Source organism: Delphinapterus leucas, chromosome 19 (assembly GCF_059928025.1).
Source record: "Delphinapterus leucas isolate spDelLeu-1000000601 "Yukka" chromosome 19, BTC_Dleu_Yukka2, whole genome shotgun sequence".
Lineage (NCBI taxonomy): Eukaryota > Metazoa > Chordata > Mammalia > Artiodactyla > Monodontidae > Delphinapterus > Delphinapterus leucas.
The window spans coordinates 8,309,161-8,326,492 of record NC_143147.1 but is presented as its reverse complement, the minus strand read 5'-3'; the positions used below and the strand labels follow the sequence as shown (position 1 = coordinate 8,326,492).

The 17,332-nt window shown below is 39.2% G+C and overlaps 1 protein-coding gene across 11 annotated transcripts in view; it reads left to right on the top strand.

Annotated features, from left to right (window-relative positions):
- The window catches only part of AKAP10 (A-kinase anchoring protein 10), a 67,450-nt gene that overhangs the window by 30,788 nt on the left and 19,330 nt on the right, over nt 1-17,332 (top strand). For all 11 annotated transcript variants that reach the window (XR_002642906.3, XR_016388833.1, XR_016388834.1 and 8 more), the window contains 4 exons: nt 444-567; nt 1,686-1,822; nt 4,051-4,195; nt 6,148-6,321. Coding sequence is in view for 7 of the 11 variants with exons in the window: in XM_022560993.3 (XP_022416701.1) it covers nt 444-567; nt 1,686-1,822; nt 4,051-4,195; nt 6,148-6,321 (580 nt within the window). In the remaining 4 variants the exon portion in view is untranslated. The remainder of the gene's footprint in view (nt 1-443; nt 568-1,685; nt 1,823-4,050; nt 4,196-6,147; nt 6,322-17,332) is intronic.

Below are 17,332 nucleotides of genomic sequence, written 5' to 3'. Positions count from 1 at the left end.
AATGGATGCCATATTACTAAATCCACATAGATTTGTTGAAACTGCCTCCAAAGTTTTCTTAGATTAATTATTGCTGCATGCCCTCAAAAAAAAATCTCCATATTCATTCTTTCATTTAACATTTATGAAAAGGGTGCTATGCACAGTTTGGATGTAGTGCCTGCTTTGAAGGAAATTACAGCCTAATAAGAGAAATAGGGCATGTTCTTTGCTTACTGTAATACAAGGTAGCGTGAGTTAGCTATCAGAGGAGAGCTGCACGTCATTACAAGGTGGGAGAGATTACTTACAGGGAGAGGAATCAGGAAGGCGCCGTGGGAAGGGAGGTCACGTTGACCTAGGCCGTTAAGATGCAGTAGCACAGTGGGGAAAGAGTGTGTTCTTCCCAGATGAGCCCTTTCCTTGGTCGGTCCCTCAAACTTTACCTTTTCGTCCACGTGCAGGCACTTTAGTGAGTTTCTGCGAAGTCACCATTTCTGTAAATACCAGATTGAAGTGCTGACCAGTGGAACTGTTTACCTGGCTGACATTCTCTTCTGTGAGTCAGCCCTCTTTTATTTCTCTGAGGTAAAGTCTGCATTTCCTTTCACACTCTGTTAGAGCATTCCAGCCTCTGAGCTGTACGTGCTGGGCCCTGTCTATAGGAAATAACGTAGAAGACACAAATCATTTCCAAACTGATCAGGTGGATTTAAGTACTGTGATTACTGTTTTAAGTTGTATCTAATGGCAAGAGTACTTGAATGGCATTAGTCAGACTAAAGAGAACATGAAAATTCAAAGTAAAGTAACTCTAATTTTGAAAAACCTAATTAAACTGCTTATAAGAGAATGCAGATTTTTAGTTATTTAGAGCTGTTTTAAAACCACGAAATTTGATACTTGATTCCAGTGCATAAGTGTTTGCAGAGCAGACTTTAGAAGAGAGAAGGAAAAGTAAATATTTTCCTACTGTCTTCATTTTACTTTAGCCACTTGATAGGATTGCCCTTGATCGGACTGAAGCATTTGCAACAAGCAATGAGTATATATACATCTCTGTGAGGCATACAGTGTAGAGTGATGGGATTTGTTAGGCTTCAGCAAATGAAATTCTTTTGTTGCAAAGCAAATGACTATTAGTCGAGATAAGAGGATTCCCGGTCTCACAAAGCAGTAACTTAGACTCACACTTGCATCCTGCCTCTTGACAAGGATAGTTATTCAGCTGATTTGTGTTTTCACTCCCTCTCTTTGCCTTAAGTTTAAGTCAGCATTTGTTCAGGTTAGTATGGCTGTGTGGAGTGGTGGAAATGATCAGGTATAAAAGATTTGGTCTGGTTGGTTTACCTTTTGTATGTTTGCCAGCGAGGAGCCACTAACCCATCTCTAATTGTTACTCCAGTCACTGAAGTTTGCATTCAGCTGTGTAGTGGTTGCTTTTTGTTGTTGTTAGGTTTTTTTTTTGTTTTTTTCCCCCTAAAAGAATATTTAAAAATTATTCAATCTCAAATGACTGTAAGTTGCAGACTGGCATTAACTGAACAAGTGGATCTGTTTTGGGGTGGGGGGGGTTTCTTTTGTGGGGTTTTTTTTTTTTCCTTTATGTCCTATATTTTAATAGTTGGGGCTTAGATATAGACGAGAGATAGTGAGAGAAATCTGTGTATAGCCTGATTTTCCTCTTTTGTGTTTTTCCTTCCCAGTACATGGAGAAAGAGGACGCAGTGAATATCCTACAGTTCTGGTTGGCAGCAGACAACTTCCAGTCTCAGCTTGCTGCCAAAAAGGGCCAGTATGATGGGCAGGAGGCACAGAACGACGCCATGATTTTATATGACAAGTGAGTCTTAGTGATAGACACATCCAGCTTTCTGCGAATATTGAGTACTTGAAGCGTATTTCAGAAGTCACCTTGGTCTCTGCCGCCAGGGAGCTCACAGGGAGCCGCATGAGAGCTGCTTTTCATTGGTGTGTTCAGAGTAGGGGTTTCTTAGAATAAGTTGCCGGCGGGGCAGGGGGAGGCTTGTGTGTGGCAAGCAAGATGATGTTGGTGGAGGTCACTGAGGGCTTCACAGAAGGGAGATTTGATTGGCGACTGAAGAATGGATTGAATTCTGCTAGCAGGGAAGGACACTCTTGGCAGTCATCGGTACGAGCAGCGCCATAGAAACTTTGCGTAATTGACACTTGGTCAAGGGAACAGGAGAAGATGAAACTAGCTGGAATCTATTGCAAAGGGTCTTAAATGTCTGTGTGGAGTATACCATGTTTTCTGGTGCAAGTCTGCTCAGCCAGATTAACTGCTTGGTGAAGAGTAGTTATTCATTAGTTTTCACTGAAAATGAGAGGGCAGCACAATCTTAGTGAACAGAATTGAAAACTGTGTCTGTCCCCCCTTTCATCTAACTTTTCTTGTTCTATAAAGAAATGTGTTATTTGTGCCTGTGAACATTTGCTAAGAAGATAACTTGAGAGGCAGAGAAAAATCCATGGGATATTAGGATTGGGAGAGAACTGAGAGCATCTAGGTCAGTGGTTCCCGAACATCACCGGGCTGGTCCGTGCTCCTGTCGGCATGAGAGTCACCTGGGAGCTTGTCAAAAATAGGTTTCCAGTCCTCTTCTCTAAGAGATTCTGATTCAGCAGGTTTGAGGTGTGACCCAGGAATCTGATTCTGATGAATAGCCAGATTAGGGAGCTGGTTTGATTTTCGCATTTTGCAGATGAGAAAACTAAGGCTTTCAGGGGTAGTGACTTTCTCCAAGTCACAGGGCAAATTAGTGGCAGAACTTGAATGCAATTCTAATGTTTGTCCAGTGTTTATTTTTGTGCAGTATATTTGTGGGAAAATATTATATAAGAAACATTGTTATATGGATGTTAATGTAGCAAGCATTTACCTTTAGAAATTTGAGGGAATTCCCTGGTGGTCCAGTGGTTAGGACTGCGCATTTTCAGTGCCGGGGCCTGGGTTCAATCCCTGGTTGGGGAACTAAGATCCCACAAGCCGCGCAACATAGCCCCCAAAAAAAGGTCTGGGCTGCCCCAAAATTCAAATCGTGGAGGAATATTTGCCAACTTAGTTGTTGCATGATGGGAGACTCACTTTTTGTTAAGAAAATACTGATAGCAAGATAAAAGAAGAGTTTTCTCTTGCTGGAATAGAAGAGTGGCAGTGGTAAGGTCCTGCCTGGAGCTCAGTGCCATGCAGAGCAGAGACTGGATCCCATTTTCAAATTGGGAGCCATTTTTAAATGAAGATTACTGTGTGACATCCTCCCGGCACTGTCATTTTAACAGCTCCTGCTTATTTGTTTTTCTATCTTTACTTTTTAATATCATGCCTCATCAGCCTGTCTGTATTTGTATCATGGACAGGAGTTAGAAGCCGCAGAATGCTCAAAAGACAACATATATGTTTTTCTGCTTTTAATGCTTTTTTTGTATTCAGTTTATAACCAGTTTACCAAAACACCAGTTGCATTATATCCTATGAAGTTAGAAATCTTTGAGTTATCACTGATTACTCCTTTTCCTTTCTACACCAAATCGTTAGCAAATCCTGTTATTCTACCTAAATACATCAAATTCATCCACTTCACCCTCAATGCTATTTTGTTTTGAATTCCTACATGTATGTTATGTATGCCACATAGTTATGCTGGTATGTTCTCCTTTGTACCCTGTACAGGGATCTTTTCTGTTCTCTTTCCAGGGGACATGCCCATGTCTTACCCTGTTTTAAATTTGTTTCTTTCTCCCAAGCACTGAACAGAGACTAGGTGCCCATTAAACGTGTGCAATTGGTTTCTTTGCCTCAGTTGTAACCTGACCTGGAAAATCTTAAACAAGAACCAAAGATGGTGGCAGGCAGATAGGGATGAGGGGCACGTTGGCTCAGATATCTCTTCGGTGGTGGGAATACAGGTTGCAGCAGGGCTGTCATCAACCCAGCTCTATAGTCCTAGGTCTGCAGGAGCCTCATAGAAGGTTCTCTGGTGTAGGTGCCAGAAATTGCTTATGATTGCTGTGAAGTTGGGGTTTACTTTGGCTCTCTTTCTGCCATAGGTACTTCTCCCTCCAGGCCACACATCCTCTTGGATTCGATGATGTTGTACGACTGGAAATTGAATCCAACATCTGCAGGGAAGGTGGGCCACTCCCTAACTGTTTCACCACTCCGTTACGTCAGGCCTGGACAACCATGGAGAAGGTAACCAAAACTTGAAAAGCATTAAACTACAAGAAGTTTTTAACTGGTGGAGCCCAGAAAATAGAACATGGGAAAAAGCAAACAGAACAGAACAGTGGGAAGTGGAAGCAGCGCAGCAGTGGTGAGAGCGGGGGCTTTGAGTCTGACTTGGTATGTATTAATCTTAACCCTCACAGGCTGAGTGACTTCAGGCAGCTACTGAAGTCCTTTAATGCCATGTTCCTCCTCTGTGAAATGGGGCTAATACAGATACTTAGAGTTATTTTGAGGATAAAAATGAGGTACGACGTGGAGAGTGCTTATTAGCAACATAAGCATTAAAAAATGTTAACTGCTATTATTACTGTTATTATAACATCTTTTAGATAATTAGTATTGAGCAAAGTTAGCTTAGGGATGATCCAAATATTTCACCAAAACTCTCCAGCAGGGTTGGAGCACTAGTTTTCTGCATCATGATCACTTACAGAGTATCACTAATGGCTGCTAATAAAGTGTTGGAATTTGTGAATTAGTTGTTGTTCTGATGAACTAAAGTAGATTTTACTAGGAATTGCAAGAGCCCAGGATAAGCCCACGAGGTTATTTTGCTCATATGTGTCATGTGCATCTAGGTGGAAAGGGATTAAGTAAGCACTGCCACATGATACCACACATAAAAACTGAATTTCAGGAATATGGAGGAGTTACATACAAAAATCAAATCGGGGCTTCCCTGGTGGCACAGTGGTTGAGAGTCCACCTGCCGATGCAGGGGACACGGGTTTGTGCCCCGGTCCGGGAAGATCCCACATGCTGCAGAGGGCTGGGCCCGTGAGCCATGGCCACTGAGCCTGTGCGTCCGGAGCCTATGCCCCGCAACGGGAGAGGCCGCAACAGTGAGAGGCCCGTGTACCGCAAAGAAAAAAAAGAATAAAATCGTTGAAAGGCTGGTAGTAAAACTGGATAGACTATCGGCTGTTGTCCAAGGTCGATAATTTTTTCATGATTAAAATTAAAATTTTCTGATCTTAAAGGAAAAGTTCAAGATATGTATCATATAAAGAATGTAAACTTTCTGGGTAATAAAGTTAAAATACAGAGAAAAACAAAATGTAAAAGTATTTCTTACTAACTGTGTATCTAGGGAACTTATACTAATTTTATTTAAGAGTACTATCAAGTAGGTACATGGTAAAAAGATACGTATGCTTCGTTCCCTAATACTTTGAGTATTTCTCTGCTAGGTATTGTTATGGGGTAAACAAAAAAAGAAACATAGCTTTTGCCCTCCTGGAGCTCTGTCTATAAGGAGAGCACATATTAAACACAGACATAAATATTTACAGTTGGGCTAAATGCTGTGAAGGAAAAGTTGGTAATAGGAAATGCCAGTAATAAAGATGGGAACTTAACATCATTAATAATTTTTAAATGGAAATAAAAGTATCCATGTACCATTAGACATTTATTTAACAACTATTTGAAAAGACAGAACCCAGTGTTGGGAAGCCCATGTCAAGACAGATGCCTTGATGATGCTAGTGATGCATCCTCCACATTTATCAAAGCTAAAATGTTCATATCATTTAACTTAGTAATCACACTCCTGGTAATTTATCTTAAGGAAATCAGATCAAAAGTGAAAATCAGTATATACACAAAGACTTCAATATTTATAACAAACAAGAAAAATGTAGCTTCAAATTAGATCCCTCCCTGTTATCTAAGAAGTCTAGATAATCAAGTCCATTCAGTAGTTTCATGGCAAGTTTTCTGAGGGAAAAAATCTATAAATTGTACACATTGTAGTTTTAGTTACAATGTAAACTGTGTACACAGGGATAATACTTGGAGTGTAAGAAGAGTAAAATCGTGTGCTAACTGGTAGCATTGAAAGTAAAATTTTGTTGTAAAATAAAGTTTTAGTGTATTTGATTTCAACTTTAAAATAAATTGTATCCTCTCTTCAGGTATTTTTGCCTGGCTTTTTGTCCAGCAACCTTTATTATAAATATTTGAATGATCTCATCCATTCGGTTCGTGGAGACGAGTTCCTGGGAGGAGGTGTCTTGCTGACGGCTCTGGGCTCTGCCGGCCCCACTGAGGACTCCCACCCCGGGTCGGCCGACAGCTCTGCTGTGCAGGTAGTGACCCCTGTGCCTCTGCGCCAGGATTGTTTCGCTCAGATCTTAGCATCAGATCCCGTTTGTAGCTTTTAGGTGGTAGAAGAAACAAAGGAGAGATAAAATTAGCCTACTTAATATATATGCTAACCAAAGTCTTTGTGATGATTAACAGTGTGTCGTATTGTAAAGATGTCAGACCATTATTCTGCTTGACACTGCAGCTCTTGCTTTATTTTTTTAAACATTTATTTATTTACTTATTATGTATGTATGGCTGTGTTGGGTCTTTGTTGCTGTGCGCGGGCTTTCTCTAGTTGCAGTGAGCGGGGGCTACTCATTATGGTGACTTCTCTTGTTGCAGAGCAGGGGCTCTAGGTTCCCGGGCTTCAGTAGTTGTGGCTCTTGGGCTCTAGAGCGCAGGCTCAGTAGTTGTGGCGCACGGACCTAGTTGCTCTCTGGCATGTGGGATCTTCCCAGATCAGGGCTTGAACCCGTGTCCCCTGCATTGGCGGGCAGATTCTTAACCACTGCTCCACAAGGGAAACCCAGCTCTTGCTTTAAATAATCAAATCACATGACATATTTATAGCCTCCGAAAAGTTGTTTGTATAATTATTTGGGAAATTTTAGTAACTAAATTTGGAATGCTTTTTTAGAGAATAATTGAGTGAACTCCTAGATTTATTAATATTTCACTGAAGAGCTTTTGGTTTCATTTTGAACTATAATGCCATTGTACATTTCCTTAACCTTTTTTGTTTTTTTGGAGTGCTTTCATATATCAGGCCTTCTCTGACTGTCTGCAAAATCACACAAAGTGGGTTATGCCCAAGAACAGAGTAAGGAGGTAGTAAAAAGTTAATTGATTTTATTGAAGTCACACAGTAAGTGGCAGAGCCATGAATATATTCTCTGTCTAGTTTTTTCCACCGTAAGTTTAATAATATAACATAATTATTTTCTCATCACTATTGGCAAATAATTTTTGACCCTGGGCCCTGGATAAATTTTCTTAAGTTTTAAGACAGTGCAGTTTTCTTGCCGTCAACAAGGCTGTCTGTCCTCAGTACCTTTTCCTCTTATTGAGGTTGCATAGGAGGTGACCTGCTGAGTGTGGTTGCCATTTCGTTTTTTGATATAAGCTGGAATGCTTTGTTTTTATTTAGGTACTTAAAAGGTCTAGGTGCTAACCATAAAATGTAGTTTTACATTTTTGGTTGAAGTATAATAACATATACAGAGAACTCTACATTTCATAACTGCATACAGCTCAAAGAATTGCGGTAAGCAGACCTAACCCATGTAACCAGCATCCAGATCAAGGCACAGGCCGCGTTACCAGCAGGTCAGAAACTCGCGCCCCCCGCCCCTCCGGTCACTATCCTCCTCTTTTCTTTTCTCTCTCTCTCTTTTTTTTTTTTTTTTGTAGAGCCTTATTGAGATATAATTCACATACCATACAATTTATCCATTTACACTGTATAATTCAGTGGTTTTTTAGTATGTTTATATAGAGTTGCTAAACTCTCACCACAATCAATTTTAGAACATTTTTTCACCCAAGAAAGAAACCCTGTATCCTTTCACTATCACCTCCTAATCCTCTGTCCTCCAGCCCTAGGCTACTGCTAACCTACTTTAACTTTACGTCTCTATAGATTGCCTATTCCAGACGTTTCGTATAAGTGGAACCATACGATATGTGACCCTTATGACTAGCTTCTTTCACTTAGCATGTTTTCAAGGTTCATCTGTGTTTTTAGCATGTATTAGAATTTTGTTCATTCTTATGGCCAAATGATATTCCACTGTGTAGACACACCACACTTTGTTCATCCATCAGCTCATCGACATTTGGGTTGTTTCCACCTTTTGGCCATTACGAACAATGCTACTGTATAACTTTTGTGTGGATATGGGTTTTCATTCCTCTTGGGTATATACCTAGGAGTAGGATTGCTGGGTTGAATGATACCTGTTTAACTCAGTCTTGGTAACTGTTGCTTTGTAATAAGTTTTGAAATCAGGAAGTGAGAGTCCTCCAACTTAGTTCTTTTTCAAGATTGTTTTGACTGTGTGAGGTCCCTTGCAATTCCATGTGAATTTTAGGGTCAGCTTGTCAATTTCTACGACAAAGCTAGTCAGGATTCTGATAGGGAGGGAGTACTTTGACTCCACAGATCAATTTGGTGAGGATTGCCATCTTAACAATACTTTGTAGTTTTCAAGTATAATTCAGTATTTCTTTTCTTAAATTTATTTCTAAATGTTTTATTCTTTTTGATGCTATTATAGATGTAATTGTTTTCCCAATCTCACATTCAACTTGTTCATCGTGTTTAGAAATAGTTTTTTTTAATTGAGGTAAAATTCATTTAACATAAATTTAAGCATTATAAAGTACACAATTCTCTGACGTTAGTATATTCACAGTATTGCGTAGTCATCACCACAGTGTTTCATCATCCCACAGGGAAGCCTCGTGTCCATTAAGTAGTTACTCCCCATACCCACCCGTTTTTGTTTGTTTGTTTTGGGTTTTTTTGCGGTACGTGGGCCTCTCACTGTTGTGGCCTCTCCCATTGTGGAGCACAGGCTCCGGATGCGCAGGCTCAGCAGCCATGGCTCACGGGCCCAGCAGCTCCGCGGCATGTGGGATCTTCCCGGACCGGGGCACGAACCCATGTCCCCTGCATCGGCAGGCGGACTCTCAACCACTGCGCCACCAGGGAAGCCCTGCTACATTGTTTTGATTACTGTGGTTTGCAGGCTCTGTTTTGAAATCGGGAGCTGTGTGTCCTCTGACTTTGGTTTTTTTTTTTCATTTGCAAGATTGTTTTGGCTATTTGGGTCCCTTGTAGTTCCGTGTGAATTTTAGGATCAGCTTTAACGGTTTGGTCAGGATTACACTGAATCTGTAGATTCCTTTAGGGAGTATTGCCATCTTAACAATATTAAGTCTTACAGTCCATGAACATGGACTATCATTCCACTTATTTAGGCCATCTTTAATTTCTTTCAGCAGTGTTTTGTAGTTTGAAATGTACAATTCTTACACCTCCTGGAGTCAGTTTATCCCCGAGTATTTTATTATTTTCAATGCTATTATAAATAGAAATTGTTTTCTTAATTTCATTTTCTGATTGTTCACTAAGTGTATAGAAATGTAACTGCTTTTCGTGTGTTTATCTTGTACCTTCAACTTTACTGAATTCATTTGTTAGCTCTAATAGTTTTCTTGTGGATTCTTTAGGATTTTCTATATGTAAGATCATGTCATCTGCGAATAGTAATAGTTTTCTATCTTATCAACTTTAGATGCCTTTTATTTCCTTTTCTTGGCTAAACTGCTCTGGCTAGAACTTGCAGTATAGAAGTGGTGAAAGTGAGCATCTTTGTCTTTTTCCTGATTTCTCAGAGAAAGCTTTCAGTTTTTCATCATTTATTGTGATGTGTGGGATTTTTATAAATGCTCTTTATCAAGCTGAGGAAGTTCCCTACTATTCCTAATTTGTTGAATGTTTTTTATCATGAAAGGCTGTTGGATTTTATCAAATGCTCTTTCTGTATCAATTGAGGGGATTATGTGGGTTTTGGGGATTTACTCTGTTGTTATGGTATATTACATTAATTAATTATCAGATGTTAAACCAACCTTGCATTCTTGGGATAAATTCCACTTAGTTGTGGTATATAATTATTTTTATATGTTGCTAGTATTTTGTTGAGGATTTTGCATCTGTACTCCTAAGAGATAGTGGTCTGTAGTTTCTTTACTAGTGATACCTCATTTTGGTATCTTACCTCAGTGGCCTCATGGAAGTATTTCTGTTCTTTTATTCTGGTGCCTCTCTTTTTAATTATGTGCCCTTCTCAGCATGTAAAGAGAGCCCTTTTTACCCCTACTATAGAGTGTTCTATAAGTGTCTGTTCAATTATTTTTTTTTTTTAAACATCTTTATTGGGGTATAATTGCTTTACAATGGTGTGTTAGTTTCTGCTTTATAACAAAGTGAATCAGTTATACATATACATATGTTCCCATATGTCTTCCCTCTTGCGTCTCCCTCCCTCCCACTCTCCCTATCCCACCCCTCCAGGCTGTCACAAAGCACCGAGCTAATATCCCTGTGCCTTGCGGCTGCTTCCCCCTAGCTATCTACCTTACTACGTTTGTTAGTGTGTATATGTCCATGACTCTCTCTCGCCCTGTCAAAGCTCACCCCCCCCCTCCCCATATCCTCAAGTCCGTTCTCCAGTAAGTCTGCGTCTTTATTCCTGTCTTACCCCTAGGTTCTTCATGACATTTTTTTTCCCCTTAAATTCCATATATATGTGTTAGCATACGGTATTTGTCTTTTTCTTTCTGACTTACTTCACTCTGTATGACAGACTCTAGGTCTATCCATCTCATTACAAATAGCTCAGTTTCATTTCTTTTTAAGGCTGAGTAATATTCCATTGTATATATGTGCCACATTTTCTTTATCCATTCATCCGATGATGGGCGCTTAGGTTGTTTCCATCTCTGGGCTATTGTAAATAGAGCTGCAATGAACATTTTGGTACATGACTCTTTTTGAATTTTGGTTTTCTCAGGGTATATGCCCAGTAGTGGGATTGCTGGGTCATATGGTAATTCTATTTGTAGTTTTTTAAGGAACCTCCATACTGTTCTCCATAGTGGCTGAACCAATTCACATTCCCACCAGCAGTGCAAGAGTGTTCCCTTTTCTCCACACGCTCTCCAGCATTTATTGTTTCTAGATTTTTTGATGATGGCCATTCTGACTGGTGTGAGATGATATCTCATTGTAGTTTTGATTTGCATTTCTCTAATGATTAATGATGTTGAGCATTCTTTCATGTGTTTGTTGGCATTCTGTATATCTTCTTTGGAGAAATGTCTATTTAGGTCTTCTGCCCATTTTTGGATTGGGTTGTTTGTTTTTTTGTCATTGAGCTGCATGAGCTGCTTGTAAATTTTGGAGATTAATCCTTTGTCATTTGCTTCATTTGCAAATATTTTCTCCCATTCTGAGGGTTGTCTTTTGGTCTTGATTATGGTTTCCTTTGCTGTGCAAAAGCTTTGAAGTTTCATTAGGTCCCATTTGTTTATTTTTGTTTTTATTTCCATTACTCTAGGAGGTGGGTCAGAAAGGATCTTGCTGTGATTTATGTCATAGAGTGTTCTGCCTATGTTTTCCTCTAAGAGTTTTATAGTTTCTGGCCTTACATTTAGGTCTTTAATCCATTTTGAGCTTATTTTTGTGTATGGTGTTAGGGAGTGATCTAATCTCATACTTTTACATGTACCTGTCCAGTTTTCCCAGCACCATTTATTGAAGAGGCTGTCCTTTCTCCACTGTACATTCCTGCCACCTTTATCAAAGATAAGGTGTCCATATGTGCGTGGGTTTATCTCTGGGCTTTCTATCCTGTTCCACTGATCTATCTTTCTGTTTTTGTGCCAGTACCATACTGTCTTGATTACTGTAGCTTTGTAGTATAGTCTGAAGTCAGGGAGCCTGATTCCTCCAGCTCCTTTTCTTGTTCTCAAGATTGCTTTGGCTATTCGGGGTCTTTTGTGTTTCCATACAAATTGTGAAATTTTTTGTTCTAGTTCTGTGAAAAATGCCAGTGGTAGTTTGATAGGGATTGCATTGAATCTGTAGATTGCTTTGGGCAGTAGAGTCATTTTCACAATGTTGATTCTTCCCATCCAAGAACATGGTATATCTCTCCATCTATTTGTATCATCTTTAATTTCTTTCATCAGTGTCTTATAATTTTCTGCATACAGGTCTTTCGTCTCCTTAGGTAGGTTTATTCCTAGATATTTTATTCTTTTTGTTGCAGTGGTAAATGGGAGTGTTTTCTTGATTTCACTTTCAGATTTTTCATCATTAGTATATAGGAATGCCAGAGATTTCTGTGCATTAACTTTGTATCCTGCTACTTTACCAAATTCATTGATTAGCTCTAGTAGTTTTCTGGTAGTATCTTTAGGATTCTCTATGTATAGTATCATGTCATCTGCAAACAGTGACAGCTTTACTTCTTCTTTTCCAATTTGGATTCCTTTTATTTCCTTTTCTTCTCTGATTGCTGCGGCTAGGACTTCCAAAACTATGTTGAATAAGAGTGGTGAGAGTGGGCAACCTTGTCTTGTTCCTGATCTTAGTGGAAGTGCTTTCAGTTTTTCACCATTGAGGATGATGTTTGCTGTGGGCTTGTCATATATGGCCTTTATTATGTTGAGGAAAGTTCCCTCTATGCCTACTTTCTGCAGGGTTTTTATCATAAATGGGTGTTGAATTTTGTCGAAAGCTTTCTCTGCATCTATTGAGATGATCATATGGTTTTTCTCCTTCAATTTGTTAATATGGTTTATCACATTGATAGATTTGCATATATTGAAGAATCCTTGCATTCCTGGAATAAGCCCCACTTGATCATGGTGTATGATCCTTTTAATGTGCTGTTGGATTCTGTTTGCTAGTATTTTGTTGAGGATTTTTGCATCTATGTTCATCAGTGATATCGGCCTGTAGTTTTCTTTCTTTGTGACATCCTTGTCTGGTTTTGGTATCAAGGTGATGGTGGCCTCGTAGAAGGAATTTGGGAGTGTTCCTCCCTCTGCTATATTTTGGAAGAGTTTGAGAAGGATAGGTGTTAGCTCTTCTCTAAACGTTTGATAGAATTCACCTGTGAAGCCATCTGGTCCTGGGCTTTTGTTTGTTGGAAGATTTTTAATCACAGTTTCAATTTCAGTGCTTGTGATTGGTCTGTTCATATTTTCTATTTCTTCCTGATTCAGTCTTGGCAGGTTGTGCATTTCTAAGAATTTGTCCATTTCTTCCAGATTGTCCATTTTATTGGCATAGAGTTGCTTGTAGTAATCTCTCATGATTTTTTTTATTTCTGCAGTGTCAGTTGTTACTTCTCCTTTTTCATTTCTAATTCTATTGATTTGAGTCTTCTCCCTTTTTTTCTTGATGAGTCTGGCTAGTGGTTTATCTATTTTGTTTATCTTCTCAAAGAACCAGCTTTTAGTTTTATTGATCTTTGCTATCGTTTCCTTCATTTCTTTTTCATTTATTTCTGATCTGATTTTTATGATTTCTTTCCTTCTGCTAGCTTTGGGGTTTTTTGGTTCTTCTTTCTCTAATTGCTTGAGGTGCAAGGTTAGGTTGTTTATTCGAGATGTTTCCTGCTTCTTAAGGTGGGCTTGTATTGCTATAAACTTCCCCCTTAGAACTGCTTTTGCTGCATCCCATAGGTTTTGGGTCGTCGTGTCTCCATTGTCATTTGTTTCTAGGTATTTTTTTATTTCCTCTTTGATTTCTTCAGTGATCACTTCATTATTAAGTAGTGTATTGTTTAGCCTCCATGTGTTTGTATTTTTTACAGATCTTTTCCTGTAATTGATATCTAGTCTCATGGCGTTGTGGTCAGAAAAGATACTTGATACAATTTCAATTTTCTTAAATTTACCAAGGCTTGATTTGTGACCCAAGATATGATCTATCCTGGAGAATGTTCCATGAGCACTTGAGAAAAATGTGTATTCTGTTGTTTTTGGATGGAGTGTCCTATAAATATCAATTAAGTCCATCTTGTTTAATGTATCATTTAAAGCTTGTGTTTCCTTATTTATTTTCATTTTGGATGATCTGTCCATGGGTGAAAGTGGGGTGTTAAAGTCCCCTACTATGAATGTGTTACTGTCGATCTCCCATTTTATGGCTGTTAGTATTTGCCTTATGTATTGAGGTGCTCCTATGTTGGGTGCATAAATATTTACAATTGTTATATCTTCTTCTTGGATCGATCCCTTGATCATTATGTAGTGTCCTTCTTTGTCTCTTGTAATAGTCCTTATTTTAAAGTCTATTTTGTCTGATATGAGAATTGCTACTCCAGCTTTCTTTTGGTTTCCATTTGCATGGAATATCTTTTTCCATCCCTTTATTTTCAGTCTGTATGTGTCTCTAGGTCTGAAGTGGGTCTCTTGTAGACAGCATGTATAAGGGTCTTGTTTTTGTATCCATTCAGCCAATCTGTGTCTTTTGGTGGGAGCATTTAGTCCATTTACATTTAAGGTAATTATCGATATGTATGTTCCTATTCCCATTTTCTATATTGTTTTGGGTTCGTTATTATAGGTCTTTTCCTTCTCTTGTGTTCCTTGTCTAGAGAAGTTCCTTTAGCATTTGTTGTAAAGCTGGTTTGGTGGTGCTGAACTCTCTCAGCTTTTGCTTGTCTGTAAAGGTTTTAATTTCTCCATCAAATCTGAATGAGATCCTTGCTGGGTAGAGTAGTCTTGGTTGCAGGTTTTTCTCCTTCATCACTTTCAGTATGTCCTGCCACTCCCTTCTGGCTTGTAGGGTTTCTGCTGAGAGATCAGCTGTTAACCTTATGGGGATTCCCTTGTGTGTTATTTGTTGTTTTTCCCTTGCTGCTTTTAATATGCTTTCTTTGTATTTAATTTTTGACAGTTTGATTAATATGTGTCTTGGCGTATTTCTCCTTGTATTTATCCTGTATGGAACTCTCTGTGCTTCCTGGACTTGATTAACTATTTCCTTTCCCATATTAGGGAAGTTTTCAACTATAATCTCTTCAAATATTTTCTCAGTCCCTTTCTTTTTCTCTTCTTCTTCTGGAACCCCTATAATTCGAATGTTGGTGCGTTTAATGTTGTCCCAGAGGCTTCTGAGACTGTCCTCAGTTCTTTTCATTCTTTTTTCTTTATTCTGCTCTGCAGTAGTTATTTCCACTATTTTATCTTCCAGGTCACTTATCCGTTCTTCTGCCTCAGTTATTCTGTTATTGATCCCATGTAGAGTACTTTTAATTTCATTTATTGCGTTGTTCATCGTTGCTTGTTTCATCTTTATTTCTTCTAGGTCCTTGTTAACTGTTTCTTGCATTTTGTCCATTCTACTTCCAAGATTTCGGATCATCCTTCCTATCATTATTCTGAATTCTTTTTCAGGTAGACTGCCTATTTCCTCTTCATTTGTTAGGTCTGGTGCATTTTTATCTTGCTCCTTCATCTGCTGTGTGTTTTTCTGTCTTCTCATTTTGCTTATCTTACTGTGTTTGGGGTCTCCTTTTTGCAGGCTGCACGTTCGTAGTTCCCGTTGTTTTTGATGTCTGTCTCCAGTGGCTAAGGTTGTTTCAGTGGGTTGTGTAGGCTTCCTGGTGGAGGGGACTAGTGCCTGTGTTGTGGTGGATGAGGCTGGATCTTGTCTCTTTAGTGGGCAGGTTCACGTCTGGTGGTGTGTTTTGGGGTGTCTGTGGCCTTATTATGATTTTAGGCAGCCTCTCTGCTAATGGGTGGGGTTGTGTTCCTGTTTTGCTAGTTGTTTGGCATAGGTTGTCTAGCACTGTGGATTGCTGGTCGTTGAGTGAAGCTGGGTGCTGGTGTTAAGATGGAGGTCACTGGGAGATTTCCGCCGTTTAATATTATGTGGAGCTGGGAGGTCTCTTGTTGACCAGTGTCCTGAAGTTGGCTCTCCTACCTCAGAGGCAGAGCCGTGACTCCTGGCTGGAGCACCAAGAGCCTTTCATCCACACGGCTCAGAATAAAAGGGAGAAAAAGTAGAGAGAATTAGTAGAAGTATGAGGAAAGAAAGAAGGAAAGGAGGAAAGGAAGGAAGGAAGAAAGAAGCAAAGAAGGAAAGACAGGAGGGAGGGAGGGAGGGAGGAAGGAAGGAAAGGAGGAAAGGAAGGAAGGAAGAAAGAAGCAAAGAAGGAAAGACAGGAGGGAGGGAGGGAGGGAGGAAGGAAGGAAGGAGGGAAAGAAGGAAAAAAGAAAGAAAGAAGATACAGTAAAAATAAAATAAAGTATAATATAGTTATTGAATTAAAAAATATTTAGGAAAAAAAAAAGGAACGGATAGAACCTTAGGACAAATGTTGGAAGCAAAGCTATACAGAGAAAATCTTACACAGAAGCATACACATACACCTTCACAAAAAGAGGTAAAGGGGGAAAAATCATAAATCTTGCTCTCAGAGACCACCTCCTCAATTTGGGGTGATTCGTTGTCTAAAGGAGGGAAGGAAGGAAAGAAAGAAAGAAAGAACGAAGGTAAAGTATAATAAAGGTATTACAAATAAAATTAATTATTGAGAAAAAAAAATTTTTTTAAAAAACCATGGACGGATAGAGCCCTAGGACAAATGGTGGAAGCGAGAGTATACAGACAAGATCTCACACAGAAGCATACACGTACACATTCACAAAAAGAGGAAAAGGGAAAAAAATCATAGATCTCGCTCCTAAATTCCACCTCTTCAATTTGGGATCATTCCTTGTCTATTCAGGTATTCCATAGATGCAGGGTATATCAAGTTGATTGTGGAGCTTTAATCCGCTGCTTCTGAGGCTGCTGGGAGAGATTTCCCTTTCTCTTCTTTGTTCTCACAGCTCACAGGAGCTCAGCTTTGGATTTGGCCCTGCCTCTGCGTGTAGGTTGCTGGAGGGCGTCTCCAATTATTTTTTTAATTTAACCTATGCTTTAGTCATGGATGTTAAATGTATTTGTTACTTGAAATAATGCTACAATAAGTATTCCTGTGTTTAAGTCATTTTGCGTAAGTGTGAGTCTGTCTATAATTGAATTTTTAGAAGTGGAATTTCTGGGTCAACCCATGACTCCGTATTTCACAGAAGTACCAATTATGACTTGCTTTTTATTTTTGTGGGCATGAGGAGTAGGAGATAGAATGCTGGTCATTTTAGAAAGTTTCCTTTATCTTCTCTTTTGTCACACGGCCACACTGAGAATCAAAAGCATTCATGTTTATCCTGTAAAAGTTGGGCTTTACATTTATTAGGCAAGATACATATGCTTGGAAGAATGGGAGTTTTGCACGTTTGGGAACATAAGCACGTTTGTTGGAACTTCAGTCATTAAGGAAAATACATTTGCCACATAGACGCATGTGTCGTACGCTTTAGTATTGTGCTTCCCTCCTGTAGTTATGTTCAAGATGACATTTCAGAATCATTGCT